General features: G+C 46.6%; 1 protein-coding gene across 1 annotated transcript; it reads left to right on the top strand.

Annotated features, from left to right (window-relative positions):
* Positions 1-26,121, top strand: LOC118082796 (uncharacterized). The gene is made up of 4 exons (XM_035110625.1): positions 1-144; positions 247-354; positions 23,652-23,708; positions 25,432-26,121. Exons 1-4 carry the CDS (start codon positions 1-3, stop codon positions 26,119-26,121), a joined length of 999 nt encoding a protein of 332 aa, XP_034966516.1.
* The last annotated feature ends 1,282 nt before the right edge of the window (positions 26,122-27,403 follow it).

The following is a 27,403-nucleotide window of genomic DNA, read 5'->3' as shown; positions in this document are numbered from 1 at the left end:
ATGGAGAGCAATCCTCTGATGGCGAGCGGCAATAGAGGCAGGCCCAGCAGTGCTGGAGGCAAGCGGGCAGAAGGCTCCTACTGGCGGATGAGCCCTGTAGACGGAGGGCGAGCACGCTCCCAAAGGGGAGCAGGAAAGCGCCAGGTACGGAGCTGCTAGCTCAGCGCAGAGCCCTGTGCCGGCTCCCGGGGGGCCGTCCGCGCACGCACCGCTGAACAGCTGATCGGCGGTAGCTCCCGCCTGCAGAATAAAGCGGCGGCGCTGGCACGCTCCGGGAGCACGGAAAAGCTGGAGGAGACCTGCAAAGGGAAGAAAACCTGCCAACGAAGGCAGAGAGGATTCTTGCGCCAAAAGGTAAGCCAAAAGGTAAGCCGATCGGGAGCGCAAGGCTGATCCGATCGCTTGCGGTGCCAGAAGAAGAGAGGCAGTGTTCCCGCCTCCGGCCGGATTTAAACGCGGGGAAGGCCCCGCCTCCCGGCCGGCCCAATTGGACGGCCGGGGTGTGACGGAGGCGAGAACACCCCTCTCGCGAGAGGGCTGAGCTACAGCCCCTCGCGAGGGTGGAGTCGGGCCACGCCCACAACTCCACCTCTGTAAATGCGGAAGTGGTTTTATCTTCAACCAATGGGAAACATTGTATGGGAACTTTAAGTGTGGTGGTTGCTCATAGCAGCAACAATTCCTCTCTCTCTCTCTCTCTCTCTCTCTCTCTTTACAGAGAGGTGTTCTAAAGAATGGTAATCTTAACTAGCGAAGCCGTGCAATTAAATGTTGCAGTGTGAATTGCTCCTGTCCCTTCTTGCATGATATTCCGTTCCCACCCCCTCAGTTTTCTGTCATTTTTTGTACACCATCTTGCCTAATAAATGATTATTATTTTTTCACTAAGCGTATTTTCCTTGCTATCTGATTTTGAAAAGCACATTTCCCCTTAACATCTATATATTTTCTGTATGTTACTTTCAGCAATGCAGGCATTTTTATGGAGGGCTGCATTGTGAATTTCGAAAGATAGCTGCCTTTCAGTTCACGTACGCTTTGGAAAAGTGCAAATTAGGTAGGTTCACTTTTGCATGCAAAATGAATAAAATGTATTCTCCCCCATCTCTAGGTAAGATGGGGGTGTGGCATAGCTGCCAAGTCTCCCGTATTCCCTGGGAAACCCCCGTTTTTCCAGCTGTTCCCAGCCAAAAAAACGTATTTTTTTTGTTTTTTCACGGTTTATTCTGGCGCGGCGGCCATTTTGGAACTGGGCAGAGCATGCTCAGAAGCGACTTTTGATGCTGCTCTGTGGCCATTTTGGAACAGGGCAGAGCAGCATCAAAAGTCGCTTCTGAGCATGCTCCGCCCAGTTCCAAAATGGCGGCAGCGCTACTTCCGATCTGCTACTTCCGGTCCGATCCCTTATTTTTCAGGCAGGAACTTGGCAGGTATGGGGTGTGGGTTTGGGTGTGTTTCTTTCTATTAAATGCTTCTCCAGCACTCCGCAGCCTCCCTGGCTGTCTGTGCTTCCTGATATGTCAATGTCCCATGGGAGGAGTTACCTCCTGACAACTTCTCCTGGATTTTATTTGAAGCATGGGAAATCAGGAAGGCTGGCTACCCTAGAACCTGAAAATGGTGCACATGCTGAGTTTTGTTCTTTCTATCTACCTTTTTTTTTAAAAGAAGGAACTCTTTCTGCACTGATTTCTTTAAAAGTAAATGCCTATGTTGCACTATATGTGCCGTTGGGAGTGGATTCCAGAGGGCAGCTCCCACCCCACTAAAGCCCTGGGCCATAGTGAACATGCATTGAACCTCAAGAACACTACAGCATCTTTTGCACAACAGTAACAGCATCTCTCTGGGTTGGAGCTAAAATAGAGGGCAGTATTAGAGGACACAGAGAACCCTGAGGTTTGCAGTAATACAATTTTTCTTTAAAACTCTACCTAGAAGTTAAGGACAACATTTTCTTGCAGGACCATCTTGTAACTATTTGTGGCCTCATCCCAATCCTTTCACCTTGCATGTATGTCGAAGAAGAAGAAGAAGAAGAAGAAGAAGAAGAAGAAGAAGAAGAAGAAGAAGAAGAAGAAGAAGAAGAAGAGAAGGAGTTTGGATTTGATATCCCACTTTATCACTACCCTAAGGAGTCTCAAAGCAGCTAACAATCTCCTTTGCACGGTCAGGCGGAGCCCCCAATACCCCAGGCAGTCCCCGAGCAGAATAACAACACCAGACAATGTTCTATGGGACTAAAGTTGGCCACAACTTTATTAAGATATTTTTATTAAGATGGCTCAGGCATTGGGCGTTTATCCTTCCCATTCCCCAGCTGGGGATATATGTCAAAGAAGAGGAAGAAGAAGAAGCTAACAATCTCCTTTCCCTTCCTCCCCCACAACAAACACTCTGTGAGGTGAGTGAGGCTGAGAGACTTCAGAGAAGTGTGACTAGCCCAAGGTCACCCAGCAGCCGCATGTGGAGGAGCGGGGAAGTGAACCCGGTTCACCAGATTACGAGTCTACCGCTCTTAACCACTACACCACACTGACTCTCATGTAGTCATCCTCTCCCCCTCTGCCAGAGTGCAGTTTGTTAGTACAGAGCAGGGGTCAGCAACCTAAGGCTCATGGGCCAGAAGCGGCCCACGGAGGTTGTTTGACTGGCCCACGAGCTGCCCTCAAACTGAGCTGCCTGCTCATGTGCTGCACTAAACTGGTGCAGCGCAGGGACTCGCTTCCGCAGATGCTGAAAATCACGGGCGCGCATGCTCCCACACACACGCAATCCGGCCCACAGAGGGATCTCCATGGGACCCATCCGGCCCAGGCAAGATAAACCTTGCTGACCCCTGGTACAGAGCATCTGACACCCTGGGTCTACACCAGACACTTTCAAAACCAGTTTCACTCTGCCTTGGCATTCAACACTTCGTACGTCAAATCTGGCTCTCTTCATTCCCAAAACATCCCATCCATTGGACAGCTCTCCTTCAATTCATCTTCTCAACCCCAAACACTGGTGATACCAGGGAAGCCAACTTGAGTAAATATGGGGGGGGCATAATTGATCACACAATGCAGTGTGCCAGGAGTATGGGTTTTGCAGGACTGGGGCCCTCCTGAGCTTGTTCTGGAGAAGCAAGGTGTGGCTGCTCAGGTGAAGCCACTTGACTGCACCTGGTGGCAAGAGCTGGGAGGGATATAAGCCCAGCATTTCCCTTCGGCTCTTTGCCACAGCAACGCAATCCCTGCCTTGTTGCAGCTGGTCTCTTGCTCCTTGACCCTTGGACCGTCACCTTCGTGACGCCTTGCTCCTTGACCCTCGACCTTTGCATTTGTGATGCCCTGTTTCCCAGCCTTCGGTTCCTCATTTTCGCACCTTCCTGCTGCTTGACCCTCAGCCCCACGCCACCTGGACTTTCAGTCCTGCTTCCACACCACCATCTTGCCCCTGGTCCTGACATCCTTAGTGGAGACTGCTACCTCCCGCCGACCAGACCTTGACGCAGTGCATGTACACAATTTGGATGGCAATGCCTATCAACTTCGGGGGACCGTGGCCCGCTCAAATATTTTATTGGGGGGAACCGAAGGGACCTTGGCTCCTATGAGTGATACTCCAGGCTGTTAGTTTCCAAAAACAAACCAACACGCATCTTTTGCCTTTTGTTCACACAGTGTTTTTGAATACCTTTTCCTAAGAGTCTGAGATCCCCTTTCCGTCACATTTCCAGCCCAGTATTTTGTAATGACACTCCAAAAACAGAGGGAAACAGTGGGAGGTATCTGGTTCCAGCTGAGCCCGCTCAGGCTCATAAACCATTTTCTGGTTGCTCCTGAGAACTATCCCCAGCTCCTGGACTTTTCTCAATGACACTTCATTAGCCACATCTCGCCTCTCGATCATCTGACCTTTTGGACAGTCCAGCAGCTCACTTGCACTAAGCTAACTCTCCCCACCACTGCCAAAGTTTGGATTTGTAGTTGAAACCAAGCAGGTGGCTTGAAGGCAGCTGTGAAAAGCTGAGCGGTCATAAAAGTGCAAGCTGTCCATTCAAAGAGAGCCATCACTGTGCAAGTGTCTAAACCAGACAGTGCTCTCCAGAGTTTATTGGACTACAGCTCCCATCAGCCCTAGCCAACACAGTCAATGGTGAGAGGTGATGGGAGTGGAGTCCAGCAGTATCTGCAGGGAGCAAGTTGAGGAAGGCAGATCTAAAGCAGCAATCCCCAGCGCTCTCCACTGGTTGGGCTTACGAATCAGAGGACGGAAATGAGAGGAACTGGAAGATGTGTGAGTGCCTGGAGGCGGTTGGAGGATGGATGGCAGCTAACAGATTGAGGTTGAATCTTGACAAGACAGAAGTACTGTTTTGGGGGAACAAGGGGTGGGCAGGTGTGGAGGACTCCCTGGTCCTGAATGGGGCAACTGTACCCCTGAAGGAACAGGTGCACAGCCTGGGAGTCATTTTGGATTCACAGCTGTCCATGGAGGCACAGGTCAATTCTGTGTCCAGGGCAGCTGTCTGCCAGCTCCATCTGGTATGCAGGCAGAGACCCTACCTGCCCGTGGACTGTCTCACCAGAGTGGTGCATGCTCTGGTTATCTCCCGCTTGGATTACTGCAATGCGCTCTACATGGGGCTACATTTGAAGGTGACCTGGAAACTACAATTAATCCAGAATGCGGCAGCTAGACTGGTGACTGGGAGCGGCTGCTGAGGCCACATAACACCAGTCTTGAAAGACCTACATTGGCTCCCAGTACATTTCCAGGCACAATTCAAAGTCTTGGTGCTGACCTTTAAAGCCCCAAACGGCCTGGGCCCATTATACCTGAAGGAGCATCTCCACCCCCATCATTCTGCCTGGACACTGAGGTCCAGCGTCGAGGGCCTTCTGGTGGTTCCCTCACTGTAAGAAGTTACAGGGAACCAGGTAGAGGGCCTTCTCAGTAGATGTCAAAGGAATAAACAACTATCTGACATTTAGAAGACATCTGAAGGCAGCCCTTCTAAGGGAAGTTTTTTAATGACTGATGTTTTAATGTATGCCTTTCCTTTTCTTCATCCTAGCCCTGGCCCAATTTTCTCTCTCCTTGAGTGGCTGGGCTAAGAACCTCAAGAGGAGGTGACTATTGCAGCCACAGCTCCATCATCTTGTTTCTGGTATCAATCCTCACCCCTACATGGGACCAAATCTCAGCCTCCACTCTGGCCTTAAACTGGAGTTGACATCTGGCTAGGTTGGTCACAGTGTCAACTCCAGAGAGAAAGGGACAGAGTCACAAGCCTTCTAATTAGCCCAGTCTGGCTCAGTGTTCAGGGGGTTTGCATGCAGGGGCCCAATTGATAGGGGACATTCAGGAATATTTCATTCATTAATCAATAAAATAATATGGCCGCCCTAGATGCCCTTCTAGTATATCTAGAAGGAAGCTGAAAACCAGGCCTGTGCACAGTCCCTATTCCTCATCCCCTGATCCAGTTCAGAGACTGATTTGGCACAGTGGATCAAGCCCAATCTGATCTGGGACAATCCGGTCCCGACCTGACATGAGCCTTCAACCCAACTGGGAACCTTGCAGAGCCTTAAGTTTAATTAAGATTTTTAATCCTAATGAAATGTGGTTGGTGTGAGGGGGGGAGAAGGAGATTCAGGCAGAGACTCTCGCCTGTGACTCCTTCGCCCCACCCCACATGTGGGTTTTAAACACAAATTAAATAGATTCCTGCATTGCAGGGGGTTTGGACTAGATGATTTTCGTGGTTCCTTCCAACTCTGTGGTTCTATGTGGTTGGTTTCAAGGAGGGGGGAAATAACAACAGGTGACAGTCTCCTTCTTCTGCTCCTTGCCATTGGCCACATACTGCATTTAATTTGGGTTAAAAACCTGATTAAACATGCAGTTACATACCTGCCAAGTTCTTCTCTGAAAAATAAGGGACCGAAAGTAGCATACCGGAAGTAGCGTGGTGGCCATTTTGGAACTGGGCGGAGCATGCTCAGAAGTGACTTTTGATGCTGCTGTGCCCAGTTCCAAAATGGCCACCGCACCAGAAGTCACGCTGCAGCCATTTTGGAACTGGGCAGAGCAGCATCAAAAGTCGCTTCTGAGCATGCTCCGCCCAGTTCCAAAATGGCCGTCGCGCCAGAATAAACCGGGGAAAAACAAAAAAAAATCCAATTTTTTCGGCTGGGGACAGCTGGAAAAACGGGGGTTTCCCAGGGAAAACGGGAGACTTGGCAGCTATGCTACCCAACCACCACCACCCCTTTGGAGTCCTTAGTGGACCTTACATGATCTGGGGCTCTCTGAAACCACTCCATTGCACACCCCTATTGAAAACACCTGTTATTGTTTTGACATATGGGGCCAGGTCAGAATCACCCTTCAAATGTCCAAAGAAATCATATTGCGTGAGGGTTGGCACAGTTATCACAATCCCAACCATATCTCCAGGAAATGTGCAAAGGAGGGAGTGGTTTTCAACACTGATTGGTGAAAGCTGACGCGGTAGCAGATTTTTCCAACCTTCACCAGACCATTTGAGAGTGCGTTGTTAACATTTCCGGGCGTATCTCTGACTCCATCAACATTCTCAGACATTCGCAAGGGGAGTCAGAAAATGGCAACACCTACCAGTGGCCAATAGCAATCACAGGTCTTTATAGTAGCCTTATGTTACAAATCAAAAAGTTTCTGCCAAGTTAAAATGATGCCATTACAATTCTACCCGTCCTCAGGCAATCTGGAACTGGCATTTTTGCATCGTATTCTTGCCCTTTTTAAAATTGCCAGCAATGATTACATTTTGGCAGCAAACAGAGTTTCATCAGTTTCTGGTCTGTTTAAAATAAAAGATCTGTATCTTTAAGATGAGGCGGAATAGTTTGCTTTGGGAACAACCAATCGCATGGCCTTTTATGAGGATAGGACCATTACAGCGACATCTTGTGACTAACCCATTTAATGGTGGAGCCAGGAGTTTCCTGCGTCCGTTGTACTTTCATTTAAGATAGACAATAAACTTCTTGTCTAGGTTCTCTCGACTTGGAGTGACCTCTAAGCCTTCCATGACACATTTTATTTCTTCTTCTTTTTCCATGTACGAACTTGCTTTGAAGTTCTCGGCCCAACCCAGACAGCCTTTGAGTGTTGGGATGCTCAAGAAGCTCAAAACTGAAAGAGTGTAGCAGCAGTGCCCTTTCACAAACTTGGAGGCAAAGAGGGAAGGGGGTGTGGTGAAGGAACCGGCAAAATGAAAAATAGCCATCTTAAGTATGAGAACTACAAACGGGCACTACCAGATGATGCTCGTTCAGCTCCCAAGTCTAACTAAAACTTAACCTTTCCCTTGTTTGGGCCTCTCATGTGAGACTGTGATGTAACAGCATCAGGCTTTTACAAACAGGAAATCATATTTGAAGGCCATGGCATGTGTGGTATTTTTTTTAAAAGGTCACTTTGCTTTTTAATAGAGCCCTGTACTTTTAACTGTATTTCCCTCCCGATTCATTCTTCCGCTAATCTATTTTTAAAAACGATATACCTTCCAACGGGAGGCATAGTAATGTAATTCGTAAGAAAATGAGTGACTGATAAACATCCAATTTTTTGTGTGTGTGTTCTAGTCCAAAAGTTAATCCAGCGCTGATCAAATCCCTTTGCAAGAGGCAAGCATAAATTGTTGCTGATGTGTGTTTCAGATCCTTTTGCACGCAACACAGGCCCACTCTATTCAAGCATTCGAGCCATCATTTAGGAAAGGCCATTTACAGTGGTACCTCGACTTACAAATGCCTCGACTTCTGAAGGTTTCGACTTCCGAAGTCCGCTAACCCGGAAGTATTTTCGTCGTGCGCACGTTCTGCACCTGCGCAGAAGCGGCGCGCGCGGTCTGCGTATGCGCAAAGCACAAAAATCACGCTTTGCACATGCGCAAAATGGATGCTTCGACTTACAAAGGATTCGACTTCCGAAGAGCGCCGCGGAACGGATTGCCTTCGTAAGTCGAGGTACCACTGTACATGTTCAGAAGTTTCAGGCTGTATGTACTTAATAAGGCACATTTATGATACTGAACTGAAAACTGGATAGTACTAGAAGATGGCACAGTGACAGGAGTGATTTGCCTTAGACAAGCGTTCTTCAATTCTGGGTCCCCAGATGTTAGCAAGCTTAGCCAATGGCCAAGAATGATGAGACTTGTAGTCTCGGGTGAAGCACACTGCCTTGAACAGGGGTCAGCAAACTTTTTCAGCGGGGGGCCGGTCCACTGTCCTTCAGACCTTGTGGTGGGCCGGACTATATTTTTTTGGGGGGGTGAACAAATTTCTATGCCCCAGAAATAAGCCAGAGATGCATTTTAAATAAAAGAACATATTCTACTCATGTAAAAACATGCTGATTCCTGGACCGTCCATGGGCCGGATTTAGAAGGCGATTGGGCTGGATCCGGTTCGTGGCCTTGAACCATCCAAAAGGAGGAGAACTAATACCAAATAGTGAGTGGAAGTAGCCGCATGCGTGCAATGTCATGATGCCCCACCCTCCGGTTTTGTCGCCCAGGTGATGCTGTAGTCTGCACGCGTGTGTGCCGCCCCCGGTACCAGCTGGGGTAGGAACGCCACTGGCCCCCTCCCCTCCTCCCTTCACAGCTGTAGAGCGTAGAGCTGAGAAACGGAGGGAACAATTGGAGGCAGCTGCAGCTCGTAAGAGGCGTGGTGATGAGCCAGCTACTTAAAGAAGGACGGCTGCTCCCTTTGCTAGCACTTGCAACTGCTGTGCTGTAGCGCATGGTTGTCCTTGCTTGTCCTGTTCCTGATTCCAGTGTACCTGACTTCAGCTTCTCCTGACCCTGGTACTGATACCTGACCTCAGCTGGTTACTGACGCGGACTGCTCCTGACTTTGGCTTCGCCTGACCCCGTGCTGATACCCGACCTCGGCTGGTTCCTGATCTGGACGGTTGGACCTAGGCTCTAGCTGCATCCGACTGCTGTCTTCAGCACGCCAACCTGTTGGCGCCCTAAGGCAACTATGGGGTTGTGGCGCTCATCTCACTTTCAGGCGTTTGTCCACAGACAGCTCTCTGGGTCATGTGGCCAGCAGGACTAATGGAACACCGTGACGTAAGCCAGAGCGCACGGAAACGCCATTTACCTTCCCGCCGCAGCGGTACCTATTTATCTACTTGCACTTCTACCTGCTTTTGAACTGCTAGGTTGGCAGGTGCTGGGACAGAGCATGGGAGCTCACCCCATTGTGCAGATTCGAACCGCCAATCTTCTGATCAGCAAGCCCAAGAGGCTCAGTGGTTTAGACCACAGCGCTACCCACATCCCTGCCATGGTGAAGTGAAGGAACAGGACTGTACTGCATGATGCAGGAGCTATGGGTTTTTTCTCCCACTGCAAATATATGAATGAACTATATGTTAAGAACACATTTTAGGTTGCAATCCTATACACACTTACCTGGAAATAAGGTCAATGGATTGCATTTTTAAAAAAATCTAAAGTGCATCCTAATCAATGTAACTCAATCTCCTGCTCATATAAGAAATGCAAAATAATTTATTATGTTTAATATCATGATTAATAACAACCACATTTATTTGTTGCCTATCTATAAAATGTCTCAAAGTGACTTACAACTGTAAACAGAAGTTTAAAACAGCATATTCACCTAAAGGTCCCATCCCACAATATTATAAAGAGGACAAAGAAGTAATAATAGATTGTGGTAAAGGACCAGCAGAGTTTCAAGGTTCTGCCTTTGTAAAGATTTATCTGAAATAAAATAAAAAGTCAATGCTTTTCTTCCAGATTTTTTTTTTTTAATAAAGAAACAATGAGCTAGCCCGCATTGCTTATTCCTTCAAAAAACCAATCTGGTTGGCCGTGACCTCTTAAAAAAAAATATCTAGTTAGTATGTTAATCTCCAAAACAGCCACACTGTCAACAGCGAGTAATGTTGTGAATTGTACAAGCGTACTTGAGTTTTCTCTCTCTCATGCACACAAGAGTGTCCAGGGAGCTATTAAACGCATACACATGGCTAATTGCATGCTGTGGTATAATGAGGTGAGCTTTAGGAATGGCAAAGTTTTCCACTCCCTGCATTTACAGGTGATGTCTGATGCCCTGTATAGAATAACAAGAAGTTGTGAGAGTTCCCGAGAGCATGGCGTGATTCATTCAGTTGCAGACATTCTGGAATAGAACCCTTTGAGACACGCCAGCAGCAAAGAGGAAGGGCTCTTTGGCAAAAGGATCTCGCTTTTCCCTTCCCCATACCCCAACAAAACATTCTAAACATATTTTCCCACTTTCCAAATATCAATTCTGTTTCCACTTTTCCCCACCTAGCCTACACACACACCCTTCCCCACCTCCCACCCCCGTGTGTCTTTGTGCTTTTCCTTGAAGTGGAAAATGACCTTTATGTCTGATCTTGACATTCTAATCGAAATAATTCACCAATGCCAATGACGTCTGCTGCCCAAAACAATAACCGAGAGAGAGAGAGAGAACATTTGGCAGCCTCAAAAAGAGCAGAATTGGCTATCAAGGTATGCCTTGTCTAGGCACACAGCCCTACCGTACCAATACTGCTGGCCACACGACTAAGCATCTTGATCCTGCCTACTCCTCCCCAAAGATTACTTGCTCAGAGACACAACAAGAAGGAGATGCTGCTGGCACCTGCCCCTGGATGGAACTGGTGTGGTAGCAGCAGATGATATTTTTTGAAGCGGTGGGGAGGGAAGAGGAAGCGTGCTCAAATTGAATTAGTTTAATGTGTAGGATTAAGCCTAATGGTGAGCAGCTGGTTTATATACTTACCTAAAACCATAAGGGGCTGGCTAGATCAAACCAAAGACCTATCTCTTCCACCGTTCCAACAAGGTCAGCCAGATGTTTCTTGTACGCTCACAAGCCAAACATGAAGACTGCTGCTGTTGTGAAGTCCCTTGTTCCTCCCCGGTATCTTGTGTTCTGAAGTCTAATGCTTCTGAATATTGGTGTGTTTGCTGAATTCATGCCTCTCACAAAGAATGGCTCACAGGAATCTTCGTGGGTGGCTTATATGACAATGTGAAGGACCATGACTCAATGGTCCAACCTGTAATGATCTCAGGCAGGCAAGCAAGCCCCAATAAGAAGTAATGACTCTCCAGCAGTTTTATGTGTGTTTATTTACACACACAAAAACCCCACATCCATAGCACGGCTCCTCACCTGCTCGCATTGACAATAGTTGGTCAGTCTGAATCTCCGCTCCTCGCGCAGCAGGAAGGACACCAAATTCCCGCCCTTCCCCTCTTGCCCTTCTGTTGCCCTCTGGTCTTATCCAGTCTCCTAGAATGGGGACTGAGAGGCTGGTCTTCCCCCTCCCCACTTTCACTTGACACAGTCTCAGTACTCTGCTTATCTGCTGATTGCCTAGCAATGCTCTGGCTGCCTCCCAACTCTCCCACTTCTTGAGAGCTAACAGCATCCTCTATGGGATGGGGGGGGGGTTGAACTGCCCCTTCTCGGCTCTGTCAGCCAGCTCTCATCTGCAGAGTCAGTCCCCCTTTCACTTAGCTCATCTTCTGACTCTGACTCTTCCCCTGCGCTCTGGTGAGCTACATTTCTGACACAACCCATGCTTTGATTGGAAATGGTTCAGTCCCCATCATCTCCAGGAAAGACTTGTTCTGGAGAGCCACTGCCAGTCAAGTGTGTAGACAGCACCACTGAAATAAATGGACCAATGGTCTGGCTTGGTAAAAGGCACCTTCCTATAGATGTAAAATATGAGCAATAGATGATAGATAGAGATAGATAGAGATAGAGATATCTCAAAACATCAGAGGAGCAATGTATGAAATGTAACCATAAAATCCATACTAAGGAAGTCCCATTGATCTGTCATAGCTGATAGCCCTACACTCCATGAATCAAGGTATATTCAGGTATTCTTTTAACTCATGTAGGAACGCTTCAGTTTATGAACAGACTTATGGAACCAATTACACCCATGCTTCGTGTTAAGTACGCTTCAGGTTGAGTACTCCACGGACCCATCTGGAACAGGTCAATCCGCTTTTCATTACTTTCAATGGGAAAGTTCACTTCAGTTTATGAACGCTTCAGTTTAAGTACTCCGCGGACCCGTCTGGAACGGATTAATTCACATTCCATTACTTTCAATGGGAAAGTTCACTTCAGTTTATGAACGCTTCAGTTTATGAACAGACTTCCAGAACCAATTGTGTTCATAAACCGAGGTACCACTGTATGACCTTTCGTGTGCATGCACACTTCTTCTGAAGAAGTGTCTCCTTTTATGCGTACCAACATTAAAACTAAAAACCAATAGGAAGAACTAAGAACAGGAGATTATTTTATTTTACTATATTCACAGGTGATTGATTCCTTTGGATTGACATGAGCAATACATTTCTTTTAGGCATCAGCTTCCTATTCAGTCAGAGTGGGGGTGGAGGATGAACTTTTCAGAAACATAAATACAGTGGTACCTCTAGTTACAAACTTAATTCGTTCCGTTGGTCTGTTCTTAACCTGAAACAATTCTTAACTAGAGGCGTGCTTTCGCTAAAGTCCCTTCTGCCGTAGAAGGAGGGGAGGTTGTGGGCACCACGAACCCTCACACGTGCTGGGGGGCTGGCTGCCATCCTCCCAGCCCATTGGCTGGCTCCCGGACGCAGCGCTCCCTTGGCGCGTCCAATCTGGACGCTCCAGGGGGGTGTGGCTCACTGATTTAAACAAGCGCGCGGCCGGGGGTTCAGCCTCTCTTTCCTGACCCCCAGCCGCTTCGTTTTTCCCACCCACCCTCCCTTTAGGCAGGGCTCTCCTCTTGACATTGCTATGGACCTCGGTCGGTCGCCGTTGAGGGGCCTGGTAGGAATTTCCCCACTTGGCAAATTGGCTCTGGCCGGGTGGTTTTCGCCTACCTCGTAGCAACTCGTCACAACTTTGGTTTTTGACGGTAGGCATTGGATTATCTCTGAAAGGTTACAGGTGTGGGGGGGGAGGTTGCTGCCATCACCTCCCCCAAAATGCTGAAGGGTACTCCCTTAAGGAGTCCGGGAGCGTGGCCATGTCTGAAGCCGTGGTAGGTGAGGGCCTAAGGCACGCCCCCTAGTGGCGGCCCCAGGGTGAGTTCCTAGTTGATCTGCATCACAGGGCTCACCCAACGGTGGTTAACCCTTCACAGGCTGCCAGCAGAGCGGGCTGGAGTTGCATATAGATGGTTAGATCCAATGCCTAAGCCGATACCTCTCTACATCCATAATCAATAAAGTTGTGGCCTTTTACGCCCATTAACCTTATGCAAGGTGTCCTGTGTCTTTATTTATTCTGGGAGGGATCGGGGTATCGCCACACAATGGGGCCTCTTGCTGCCGCTGCGCCACCGGCACACAATTTCCGTTCTCATCCTGGGGCAAAGTTCTCAACTCAAGGTAACTTTTCCAGGTTAGCAGAGTTTGTAACCTGAGGCGTTTGTAACGAGGTACCACTGTATGTCTTTACAAATGTAGTTAAAGTCATGCTCTACATCTTAAGACAGCTAAAGCAATAAAGTAGGGTACACAAGAACAAAGGAAAACAAATCTCCATTCTTAGAATTTAGAAATCAGTGTGACCACAGATTCTATTTTGCTGTTTTTACAGAGTTTGTCACAGAAGTCTTGCAAAATCTACTTAATGCCCTCTTTTTTTCTGATTGCCTTGGATGTGATTCTGAAACCTGCTTTCTGGTACTGAAGCTTCTTTCATGGTGAAATGAAGTTATAGCTCCATCTTGAATGATGCTCCTGACAGATCTCATGCAGAGGCACTGATAACCAGAATAAAGTGTTTCTCAAGGACGTAATCCAGTATGCTTTGCCATATGGAATGAAATCCCATACTGCTATCGTCAATATCCTTTTGGGGGGAACTTAATATGAGGAATAAAGTGATCATAAAAAGGTGTGATTGAGATGAAATGTCAGCACTGTGTGAACCTTCAGTGAATAATTTAATGACACATATTGGGCTGGTATCAAACAAACCTGGCCAGGATTATGAAAATCAGATTTTAATACGAAAGGCGATGCCCAGCTTTAGACTGCTGAATAAAATGGATCTGTCTGCTCTCGTCAAGAATGAACACAACATGGGGACAAAGTTCAAGCAAACACATTTACCATGTTCACCATGGCAAGTGGGGAACCACTTGCCAAGTATAGTAATTTAATTCACTGAAATTGTAAATGCTTGTATGCATTAATGTGTGTTTAAATTTGATTGGTTGGCAACTGAATTCTAGAGAGTTCTCTAGTGGTTTTCGTGTGATTGGCTAACATTGGTCACATGGAAAGTATCTAGTGAAGGAGAGATTCCATTTTTTGTGAAACAAGAGGATTGTGTTTTAGAATCCACTGTGAACACTGCCAAGTTGAATAGAGTGTTGGAGTGTTTCTTCTCTGCTTGAAAGAAAGAGAGCAAACTGCAGGAGAAGGTAAAAGTGGAAATCTCTCCTAGGAGCTGCTAATGGAGATACGGAAGGCTGAGTGCCGAGCTCTGGAAAGGGAAGAAAATACAGTTGTTTGGAAGTTAGAAGAGACTGTAAGCCCATGCTTAGAGAAGCGTGTGACTGTAAATAAGATGCTTTAATTCATCTACAACCATAAGTTTATGCAAGTAAAGCTTTTGAATGCTAAAGTCTGGACATTCGTTTAATTTCCCAAGAAGGCTGTCAGTCATATATATGAACTGATGTTTTTAGCTGCAATTTCACTACTCTTACACTCAACGCCACTCTCTGGTGAGTGTAATGAGCAGAAATCTTTCTTCCCAACTTTGAAGCCGCAGAGATGGATGGGGCTGCATGAGTGGCTGCGTGGTGAGTCCCACCACCAACTCAGCTCTGATGCCAGGAGGAAGATGGAGGAGTTGTTTGGGAGCTGAGTGGTGAAGACACCCAAAGGACCACAGCCATCCAAGGGCAAAAGAACAACTTCTCCCACCTGAACTGGCCTCTCCTGCTTTGGGCAACAGAGACTTTAAAATGCATGCTACCCCTTTGGGGAAGACCAGAGGCAGTGACAGATTTATGTATAACAGGCACCCCCAAACTGCAGCCCTCCAGATGTTTTGGCCTACAACTCCCATGATCCCTAGCTAACAGGACCAGTGGTCGGGGAAGATGGGAATTGTAGCCCAAAACATCTGGAGGGCCGAAGTTTGAGGATGCCTGATGTATAAGCTAAAGAAGCTATAGCTTAGGGCCCCACTCTCTTGGTCCCCCCAAAAAAGTTGCACTATTAATATACTACTTCTTAATTGTATTTCAGTTCTACAATTATTTTGATAAAATACATACTTTGTTATGTTCATAAATTAGGTCCATAAATTACCATATAGCGTATATTCAACACAAAAAACAGCGACAATTTGTTGTTGACAAAGGACAGCTAGACATATAAAAGGCCCCATTGCCTTCAGTAGCTTGGGGCCTCATCAAACCTAAATCCGGTCCTGACCAGAGGCATGTTAAGCACCGCTGCCTGAAGGTGTTCCAGGCACCGATAAGAAAGAGTAACATCAAAAAGGCTGAATAAAAAAATTCCTTCAGTAGCACCTTAAAGACCAACTAAGTTTTTATTTTGGTATAAGCTTTCGTGTACATGCACACTTCTTCAGATACACTTGAAACAGAAGAGCCAGACCCTTATGTATATGTAGAGGGTGGTGGGGGTGGGTGGGTGGGCATGGGTGATGGGCTGATAGGAGTGGTAAACCTGTTGATGGCTGTTAACGACTGCTGATGACTGCAATTGGTCCTGCGGGGGGGGAGCAAGGGCTGAGGCGCTAAAGAAAGCTTGATCATGCATAATAAGATAAGAATCCTATGTCTTTGCTCATCCCAGGTGGCTCCACGGTTTTAAGCTTGGTAATGAGTTCCAATTCAGAAACTTCTCTTTCCAGTCTGTTTCTGAAATTTTTCTGTAGTAAAACAGCTGCTTTGAGATCTTGTATAGAATGTCCTGGGAGATCAAAAAGGCTGTACTGTGGTACCTCGAGTTACAGACGCTTCAGGTTACAGACTCCGCTAACCCAGAAATAGTACCTCGGGTTAAGAACTTTGCTTCAGGATGAGAAGAGAAATTGCACTGCTGTAGCGGCGGCGGGAAAACCCATTAGCTAAAGTGGTACCTGAGTTTAAGAACAGTTTCAGGTTAAGAACGGACCTCCAGAACGGAATAAGTTCTTAACCTGAGGTACCACTGTACGGGGAAGGGGTCCCCTGAGTATCTACTTTCTCACCCAACTCCAGAATGTAGCACTTCCTGACAAGAAAAGCTTGTGACCTTCGAGGCATTTTAGTTTAGAGAAAAGGCAAGTAAGCAAGTACACAACCGAGGTGTATCAAACGAAGCCTGCTGTGGAGAAGGTGGTTAGAGAAAAGTTTTTTTCTCCCTCTCTCATAACAAGTATGTGGAATGACTGCACTGGGGGGCTGAGAAAACAAGATACACAGCTGCCTCTTCCCACACAGAACTTCAGTGAACTTGTCTTCACAAGCCAGAGAGGAGATGCAAAGTGCATTCTTCATCCTCAGTGAATGAAGCGCGAAGGCTTCTGCAAGGCTCATTAGAGGCAAGACATGCAAGGGTGCTGTGGAAATTTGGGAGTGTCGGGATTGGGAACAGATGCTGGCGGTTTATTCTGGCAGCATGGCTGCCACAACTCTGCCTAGGCTTTCAAGTCTGAGGTTTAGCAGGCTGCACTATATCTAGGTTATGATGATATGGCCTCGTACTGTGAGACATACGGATCTGTCTAGCCGAGTCGTATTGTTGACTCTGATTGACAGCTGCTCTCCCACCCCCAGGTAGAAATCTTTCTCAAGTTGTAGGTGGTGGTGAATTAGCAGGTGGAGATGTGCATAACCAGGAGATTTATAAGGCAAAAAAGCAGAACAAGGTGAAATCTTTTGGAGGCGGGGTAACAAGCAGAACAGTGGCTAGTTGGCTAGACTTTAGACCTGGTAGAGCCACATTCAAATCCCTGTTCAAGTGCAAAGCATGTGTGTTCTGCTTTCTACACTAGAAGCTTCTCCAGATGACCTTTTTACCAAGCAGTCATCCAGATTTGCCTGCCTAAGCTAATATGGAGGTTAGACAATGTCTGTATTGAACATTCGTTATCATTTGGTGTCAGGTTCAGTGAATTCTGACCCTCCCCCCTCTCACAGCAGACAGCCAAGGAAGTAGACTAAGAAGCTTTCACCGAGTCTTTATTCAATATTCACAGTGAGCGGCCTCTGTACGCTGCCTCTTAAGTTAATGGCGTTGCTCCAACTGAGCTCCTCCCCGCTCCCTTCCTAGCAACAGCATTTCCCCTTACAGTGACCGCCAAGGGTTAATGGTCTCTGGGTCCTTTGCTCTTCCACTTTCAATGCACGCCGGGTTCCGGGAGACGGGAGGGTCAGAAATGCTCTCGAGTGACAACGTGTCAGCTGCCTGCTCTGTCTCTGCCCCCCTTCTCTTCTCCCAACACCTTCCAACTCTTCTGTTCACCTGTCTCTGAGCTGTGACCTTCCTCAAACTACTGCTGTGATTCAATACTGCCTCCTTCTTCTCTGGAAGGTTCGGGGGGACAGTCTTAACCATTCGTCCTCGGTCTCGTCCCCCTCAGTCCAGTCCCTGACATTTGGTAACATGAACGGTATATGAAAATAATACATACATCCTGATTTTCTTGACTGGTGGCGAGTGCATGAACTAATGGGACTAGCCTAGCTCCCTTAATGTTCTGGGCAGGATTTTTCCATGTACCTCAAGCATAGGCAAACTTTGCCCTCCAGATGTTTGGGGACTACAATTCCCATCATCCCTGACCACTGGTCCTGTTAGCTAGGGATCATGGGAGTTGTAGTCCCAAAACATCTGGAGGGCCCAGTTTGTGCCGGATGTACCTGCTTAGCCAGTTTCTCCACATTAAAAACATTCCAATGCCCTCCCCATTTTAGCTTAGCATAAGGTTACCAGTTGTTGTTGTTTTCAATGAATCTGGGGACACTTTTCAACTTCAATGGATTTTGTATGGGGGCTGATTTGTAAATCCGGGGACTGTCCCCAGGAAATGGGGACATCTGGTAACCTTAAAGGTAAAGGGACCCCTGACCATTAGGTCCAGTCATGACCGACTCTGGGGTTGTGGCGCTCATCTCACGTTATTGGTCAAGGGAGCCGGCGTACAGCTTCCTTTACGTTTAACCCAGAGCAACGGGCATTGCATTTATTCTTTTTCTGAAATATTAATTTTGCAACCATTTTTGCCCCCGCGAAAAGCATGACAAAGCTGCTTCTGGTGAACCAGAGCAGCGCACGGAAACGCCGTTTACCTTCCCGCTGTATTTATCTACTTGCACTTTGACGTGCTTTCGAACTGCTAGGTTGGCAGGAGCTGGGATCGAGCAACGGGAGCTCACCTCGTCGCGGGGATTCGAACTGCCGACCTTCTGATCGGCAAGCCCTAGGCTGAGTGGTTTAACCCGTAGCGCTACCCACGTCCCCTCGTAACCTTAGCTTAGCACTAATATTAACTGTATTGTGCCAGAAAGATGGTCGCTTTTTAAATGAATATCAACTCCAATATGATCATGTTGTTGGAACTGGTGGGCCCATAGATATTTTGACAGAATGCCCTTCCACTACTTAAAAAGGGGGTTAAATTAATTGTATTATTGAGATCTGCCTATAAACATCAGAGGATTGATGTGACACAGAGGCTGGCTATATGTTAAACAAACAAACAAACAACAAGATAGACATTGGATGATTTGGGTTCTCTCAAAGTTGTAATCAAATATCTGATCGACCAATGCGATGAAGCTGCGCGGGTTCAATATTTAGTGAACAAGGAATTGATCTTTTCATTTGAATTTTCTTTCCCACCCTTCCTCTGGGAAAATCCACAAATGTTTCCTGTGCGGTTCAGGTTTACCATGGTGTGCTGTTGTGCTTGTACAAGAGGGCATGTGCTTCAGCCAGGATGGCGAAACATCAGGCGGTAGGAAAGCCCAGAGTCTAGATGCAGATCATTGAAATAGATCAGTGAATGGCATTTCTCCTGCTCACAGGCTTGCGAGCTTTTCTTACCTCCTGTTCCCCCACCTAGTGGCACTGGCCTTTATAACATCACTTGTTGTCATGGGAATCAACACTTCAAGTAGTTACAGGTACAGGCTGGAGATTTGCAGGAGGAGGCAAGAGGGCCAACAGGCCACCCAAAGGACCTGATTTCTCAGTTAATAGAAGTCGCAAATTGGTAAGGACCCTTTCGGTGCCACTCTAATGCTGAGGAAATATATCGAAATGTATTTCTATTCCCCCAGCTTGATAGTTGGATGATAGGGAGCATATATAATATGACATATATCAGGGAAAGCCAATATGGGGACTTGCAAATGCATACCATCCAACATTTCTCTGATGAAAATAGGGACATTCTATTCAATCATAACAGTGATAATAATAATTCTACCCCATCTTTCTGACTGGGTTGCCCCAGCCACTCTGAGTGGCTTCCAACATATATCAAAACATAATAAAACATGAAACATTTTTTAAAAAAACCTTCCCTCTACAGCAGGCATCCCCAAACTTTGGCCCTCCAGATGTTTTGGACTACAATTCCCATCTTCCCTGACCGCTGGTCCTGTTAGCTAGGGATCATGGGAGTTGTAGGCCAAAACATCTGGAGGGCCGCAGTTTGGGGATGCCTGCTCTACAGGGCTGTCTTCAGGTGGTTCAGGGGTCGCATAACTCCATACCCTCCAACATTTCTCCAATGAAAACTGTGGGTTAAACCACAGAGCCTAGGGCTTGCTGATCAGAAGGTCAGCGGTTTGAATCCCTGTGACGGGGTGAGCTCCCATTGCTCGGTCCGAGATCCTGCCAGTTCGAAAGCACGTCAAAATGCAAGTAGATAAATAGGAACTGCTACAGCGGGAAGGTAAACGGCGTTTCCGTGTGCTGCTCTGGTTCGCCAGAAGCGGCTTTGTCATGCTGGCCACATGACCTGGAAGCTGTATGCTGCCGGCTCCCTTGGGCAATAATGCGAGATGAGAGCCACAACCCCAAAGTCAGTCACGACTGGACCTAATGGTCAGGGGTCCCTTTACCTTTACCTTTTAAGGAAAGGCAGGACTTTCTGGGATCATATCACAAACTGGCATGAATCCTGGAGTATCCCTGGAAAATAGGAATACTTGGAGAGTCTGCAAATGTTGTTTGACTACAACTCCCATCATCCCTTGCCACTGGCCAGATTGGCTGAGGCTGTTGGGAGTTGGAGTCCAACATTACCTGGAATATACCACTTTGGTTATCTCAGGCATATATGGAATGGCTTTAGTGTTAATGTTTGGGAGGGGTAACTGTTCTGCATCTTCAGGCCATGGGATTCCTCATGGGCTGAGTGGGAGCAGGTTGTATGCTTTTGAGGGGGGATTAAATATAAGGGTTGACCACTGAATCATATTCCAAACAGGAGACAATCGTTCGGAATAGAACAGAGGCTCTGATTTTCCTTACCTAATAAGAGCATACATCAAAAATGTAAGAGCTGGTCTAGGAAAAGGTTTTAGGAAAATAGGAAATCTGCCTTATACCGAGTGAGACCATTGGCCCATCTAGCTTTGTATTATCTTCACTGACCGGCAGTGGCTCTCCAGGGTTTCAAATTTGGGTCCTATCTGGAGATACTAGGTTTTGAACTGGGGACCTTCTACAAAAGCAGCAGATGCTCTACCACTGAGCTATTGGGCATGTGAGCAAGGCATCATATGGTGGTGGATTCGATCCCTGCCAAAAGCGGCCGAGTCTGCATCCATGCCAAATCCTGGTGGACCAGGCAGGTGGTCCATCCCTTCCAGCATCCTCTTCTCTCAGTGACCAACCAGACGCCTATGAGATGCCTACAAGCAGGACCTGAATGCATCAGTAGTGGTATCCAGAGGCAGAATACTTCTGATTTTGTTTTTTATTGGTAACGTTTTGAAATTTAGGAATGTTCTATTTGATGCTTTCATATAGCTTGCCAGCTGCTTAGAGGTGCTTTTGCTTTGCTTTCATGTAACGCAGCAGCGAAATAAATAAATACATTGATCTTTCAGCCAGGGAGAAATTAATTTTGGCTGTAGTGCACCTGACAGCTCATGCTGCCTCTGCAGAAAATGACGGTTGATGAATCTGAAGTGATCGGAATGGAACGTTCAACTTTTGGGCCACATTCTAGGTCTTGTTTATGCTAAATTCTTTCTCTCTCTCTCCCCACAACTCACAGGTGCACATCCATTCGTCATGCTCCTGCCACTACTTCTGGCGCTGCCTTTCGTTATGCTCATTCCTGGTGAGTGCCGTGGACTGTAACCAAGTCTTGAAAGTTTAATTCCGCCTGCTAAAATTATTAGACCGCAGTGCCAATGGAAGCTGCCTTCTGGGACTAACAGCAACTTGTGCACTGGGGAAGGGACCACAGTGGGGAGGGAGGTATGAGCCCCTCTCCCCACTGTGGTCCCAAGGAAGCACCCTTCCCCAGTGCACAAGTTGCTGTTAGTCCCAGAAGGAAGCTTCCATTGGCACTGCGATTCACCCTTCAGAAGGAGTGAAATGTCTGACCTGCAAAACTCTCTTTTTAATGACCAGGCAGTCATTGTGTCTCCTTTTATTACAGCACTGAAAGTAACTTTCAATAGCATACTAAAAAGAATCGGTTGTCATTTTCTGTATGAATCCTGTTCAGATTCATGGAAATTACTCTGCAGTTTTCCGTAAAGAGACATTGATTGCGCAACTTCAGCTCAAGGTGTGTTGAAATGGAGCCACCTGAGAGCTGTTTGTGCCAATGGAGAGATGCCCAAGAGATCTCGACAGCTGCGTCTGCGTTCTTTATTTACAGCTTAACCGCTTTGGCCAGATACGAAACACATACGAAAATAGCACTCTAAAAATAAACATGGCGCATACAATTTCTACATGGGAGGCGCCAACTATAGAATTCTTTCTCCCATTCACTGAGCGTATAAAGCAAACATCCCAGCTGAGCATAATGCAATGATGAATCACGCCTTAACAGCCAGAAAACACTTTATCCTGTGCAAGCTACCGGCACAATCCACTCCATGCCCTGTTCCTGAACAGCCACTAGGCAAACACTATTCTCTGCGCTTAGCAATCGGGCTGTTGGGTTCAGCAGTAGGAGAATCTTCAAAGAACACCATGCTGGGATGGAAGTTAAGGGATCGTCTCCTATGCCTTTTTACACTAGTACCTTGGGTTAAGAACTTAATTCATTCCGGAGGTCCATTCTTAACCTGAAACTGTTCTTAACCTGAAGCACCACTTTAGCTAATGGGGCTTCCCACTGCCGCTGCGCCACCGCCGCACAATTTCTGTTCTCATCCTGAAGTAAAGTTCTTAACCCGAGGTATTATTTGTGGGTTAGCGGAGTCTGTAACCTGAAGCGTCCGTAACCTGAAGTGTCTGTAACCCGAGGTGCCACTGTAATGGTTTACAGTCCAATCCTGTACAGTACATTTTTATGCAGATATAAACCCCACTGAGCTCAATGAAACCTTCCCTGATGTAATTCCATTAGTGCAATGACTTTTGGCATGGTGGAACTTCCTCTCCCTGTGCAGCTCCTGTACGACCCCTAATTTTGTCCCACAACCGTCCACAGCAGATTTGGGGCAGGGGCAGACAAGGAGGGGAGGGGAGGGGAAATGCTTGTGCAAATGGAATCATACCGCACACGGTTCAAACTTGTTCCCATCGACTTTTCCTACTTTTCTGTTTCATTGTCTCAACATTTTCATCTGTTGTTGTTGTTGTTGTTGTTTAGTCGTTTAGTCGTGTCCGACTCTTCGTGACCCCATAGACCAGAGCACGCCAGGCACTCCTGTCTTCCACTGCCTCCCGCAGTTTGGTCAAACTCATGTTCGTAGCTTCGAGAACACTGTCCAACCATCTCGTCCTCTGTCGTCCCCTTCTCCTTGTGCCCTCCATCTTTCCCAACATCAGGGTCTTTTCCAGGGAGTCTTCTCTTCTCATGAGGTGGCCAAAGTATTGGAGCCTCAGCTTCAGGATCTGTTCTTCCAGTGAGCACTCAGGGCTGATTTCCTTCAGAATGGATAGGTTTGATCTTCTTGCAGTCCATGGGACTCTCAAGAGTCTCCTCCAGCACCATAATTCAAAAGCTTCAATTCTTTGGTGATCAGCCTTCTTTATGGTCCAGCTCTCACTCCCATACATCACTACTGGGAAAACCAGTAGTGATGTATGATGTATGACTAACCGCTAAATGTCAACCAACGTTGTTTGGAAATGTCTTCTACCAAGCCTCTTGGCTCATGCTGCCAAGGGCAAGATTTTCTATGTCAGAAATGTTGAAGCGTACACTTTCCATCTCTACCAACTGATGAACCCAGTTGCTGAGGAACACACAATTAAACTGAGTGTCCCCAATTAAACTGTGACCCACCCCCCACTCTAGGAACAGATTAATTCGTTTTTAATTTAGTCTAATCATTCCCCAGGGTCACTTTGAAAATAAGCTGTGATTTACCAATGCTTTTCATTCCCAGAGCCAGGGAGAAGCTGCGAAGAGCCTCCTGATAGCCCTTCATGGTACCAGTCTCTGCAGGTATGGCTTGTTAGAACATACAGGGCAATAGATGTTTATGCCTTGGTTTTGCATAAGCATTCCAGTCTTCCAAATATATTGATTTGCATAGATGTATGGAATACATGGCTGAAGTTGCAGGCAATCTTCCTCTCTCTATCCACAACAGAAGTGGTGTGATTTGGGCCCTGGATTGAGGGTGCCCAGCAATGCACGCATGCAAGAGAGATCTCTCCACCTGAAGAGATCACATGTGGTCAAAGAGGGTTGTGGGTAGCAATTGTGATAAATGGGATACTATACTAGATTATGGGGAACCCAGGTGGCGCTGTGGGTTAAACCACAGAGTCTAGGGCTTGCTGATCAGAAGGTCGGTGGTTCGAATCCCTGCACGTATTTTAATTAATTGCTTTTTATGTTTTGTTGTAATTTTATTGGTGTGAGCCGCCCTGAGCCCGGTTTTCACTGGGGAGGGCGGGGTATAAATAAAATTTATTTTTATTATTATTATTATTATTATTATTATTATTATTATTATTATTATATGGGATGGGGAGTTGCCTTTATCTAATGGGACCCAGGTGGCACTGTGGGTTAAACCACAGAGTCTAGGGCTTGCTGATCAGAAGGTCGGTGGTTCGAATCCCTGCAACGGGGTGAGCTCCCGTTGCTCGGTCCCAGCTCCTGCCCACCTAGCAGTTCGAAAGCACGTCAAAGTGCAAGTAGATAAATAGGGACCACTTCAGCGGGAAGGTAAACGGCGTTTCTGTGTGCTGCTCTGGTTCGCCAGAAGCAGCTTTGTCATGCTGGCCACATGACCCGGAAGCTGTCTGCGGACAATCGCCGGCTCCCTCGGCCTATAGAGCGAGATGAGCGCCGCAACCCCAGAGTCGGACATGACTGGACCTGATGTCCAGGGCCCATTTACCTTTATACTAGATTATAGGCCGCTTGTCTGATCTAGTAGGGCTCATATTATGTTCTTATCAGTTAACAAGTCTCTCCCCACCTGCCCTGTTTCGCACTCAGGCAGGTTGTCAGATATTGCTTTGTGTTATTTAAAACAAAAAGGAGGAGCAAATCACAAAATTTATTAGTGCATAGTCTGAAACTTTATAAGTCTGATATCCAGCAACCCACTCCAAAATCCTTGTTTTCCACTAAAGATCTGCTTCTAGTACAACCAAACATTTGGACTGGATCCAAACCGAGGTAATCACACTTAAATACCATTGAAATAAATGTGAAAAGTTAGTCATTACCAGCAGAAGTCCCACTGATTTTTCTAGGACCTATGGAAGTGTGATTAATGTACTCTGGATCTAAACCATTGGTTGTAGAAGTGGGGGGGTGGGTTTGAAATGTAAGGATCAAGGAGAAAAGTGACACTAGAGGATCATTTAAATGGAAATTGAATCTGGGACCTCCTGCAAGCTGGGCATATGCTTTGTCCCTGAGTTCTTGGTCAACTAATACAGTGGTCCTCAACCTTGGGCCTCCAGATGTTTTGAGACTACAATTCCCATCATCCCTGACCACTGGTCCTGCTAGCTAGGGATCATGGGAGTTGTAGGCCAAAAACATCTGGAGGCCCAAGGTTGAGGACCACTGAACTAATACATCAGCTACTAAAAAGAGTGGTTTTCATTTACAAGACAGTATATGTGTGGGTAGGTTTATGCTGGGTACACAATATAGTCAACTATATCACTGCCATTTCTTTTAAATATATTGTGTTCTTCAGACAATGGGAGAAAGATTTGAGGACCATGTTAAGACCATAGATCTTCTTATGAAGAAACTTGACAACTGGACGCAAGATCACTTGGGGGCTTTAGACCAGTTGGTGAATGAACATGTCATAAACCTATGGGAATGGCTGGAGCAACATAGCATGGATCTCACCGCTTGGCTCCATGTGTACTTGTGGACCCTCCAAGAACTCCAACATAGGTATATGGAAGGTTCTGACTACAGGCTGGGCAAAGAGATTCTACTTCATGACAAATGTTGGGAAGAAAATGTCAGCAAAGCAGACGCATGGTTGAAACACCCAAATGCTACCCTATACAAGTGGCTGGAGGAGGACCTTATGACCCTCAACAAAGCATTGGAGATCCAGGGCAACAGTGTGGGCAGTTCACGGCAAGAGTCTGTAAAGATTCATATCCAGGACCCAGAACACCATGTTAAAATGCTAGAACAGTTATTGGCCCACTACATAGCAACTGCCACTAAGTGGCTAGAGGGATGCAGCACACCGAGAGATGCATCTTCTCAGAAATCTGCCCCAAAGCTAGGAAGAGCACAAGCAACAGCACTGGGAGTTAAGTGCCTCAGTGTCATGAAATGGCTAGAAGAGCATGTTGTTGCCTTGGAACAGTGGCTGTTGGATTCCATGAATTGGCAAAAGAAACGAAAGATCATCACCTAAGCATTGTCAGATGTATTTGAATGAGCTCTGCATGAGATATCTCCCACCAGGACTTATGAAACTTAGACTGTGGATTTCTACAGTCTATGAACTTGCAGGCTGCAATATTCCAACACGAATAAAACTGAAGCAAATATTTCCTGGATTCATTTTATTATTATTATTTTGACACATAATTTGCTGCTTCTTTTCTACCCTTCCAACGAACCCCCTACCAATCTCTCTCTCTCTCTCGATTTTATTTTCCGTTTATTGCTTGGGCTTCTCATTTGGGCATCTCAAGGGTGTGGCACAGACCATCCCAGGAAGATCTATGCTTATTTGGTGTAGTACAAAGGATTCGTCCACACATTTTTGGCTTGCTGTGACCTTGTGCCAATAAGCTAACTCAGGACAGCGCCCACAAGCAGCTTCCGTATCTCCTCACCATAAACATGCTTCAAGTTCTCAGTGGAGTCTGTTCACAGGACAGCTCTGAGCCATCCGTAATTAAGCCACCACAGTCCCATCTCCACAGGACTAGCCTTGCCTGTGACCGACGGCTTCGGCCTCACTCTTCTGATATTCAGACAAACGTCAATGCAAGCGGACACATTTGGTCTGAGCTATTTCAAACATATTGCTGTGGGTCTGAATCACAGACTTGGACGCCGGCACTCCTGAATTTCCAGTGGTTCAGATCGCGATCCCAGGTGTTTCTTGGCCTTTGCCTGCTGTAGCGAACTATTCTTCAAGTTAATTATGAGTTTCATGAGAGCAGCTCGTTGCCTCTCCAAGGCCTGGGATATTTTGGATCAGACTTACGCTACCCTTAATGTCACAGAGTCCCTCAGACACATTACTCTGAATTCTAATTCTTGCTGAAGAAACACAAAAGCTCACAAAGCATACCGCAAGGCCTTCAAAGCATGTCTGTTTATATTTGAGCTCCAGCCTGCTGGCTCACTTTCCTCTTTTTCTCTTGGGTGGAAAAGGAAGAGCCGGAGGTCAGAGAAGGGTAATCTTTTTTTAATGCAGTGCTTTGGATAAAAACACACACTGACACGGCCAGAGTGAGACAGATATTAATGACATTATAGCTTATTCCTCTTAAGTTGTTGGGGTTTTTTTTACTCCCATGACTATCTTAAATTCTATTTATCTACATTGATGGCTTTATTAAGACAGGATCTTTTGCATCCATCCTACTGTTGGGTGCAAATGTGCACTGCACATACATTCGTGTGTGCACATAAAGAACCTAAAAGCATCTGCACAAAATCAATGCCATTATTATTATTGG

The sequence above is a fragment of the Zootoca vivipara genome, chromosome 3, assembly GCF_963506605.1.
Source record: "Zootoca vivipara chromosome 3, rZooViv1.1, whole genome shotgun sequence".
Lineage (NCBI taxonomy): Eukaryota > Metazoa > Chordata > Lepidosauria > Squamata > Lacertidae > Zootoca > Zootoca vivipara.
Note: the sequence above shows the minus strand (reverse complement) of the source record. Positions and strands in the feature narration are given on the sequence as shown.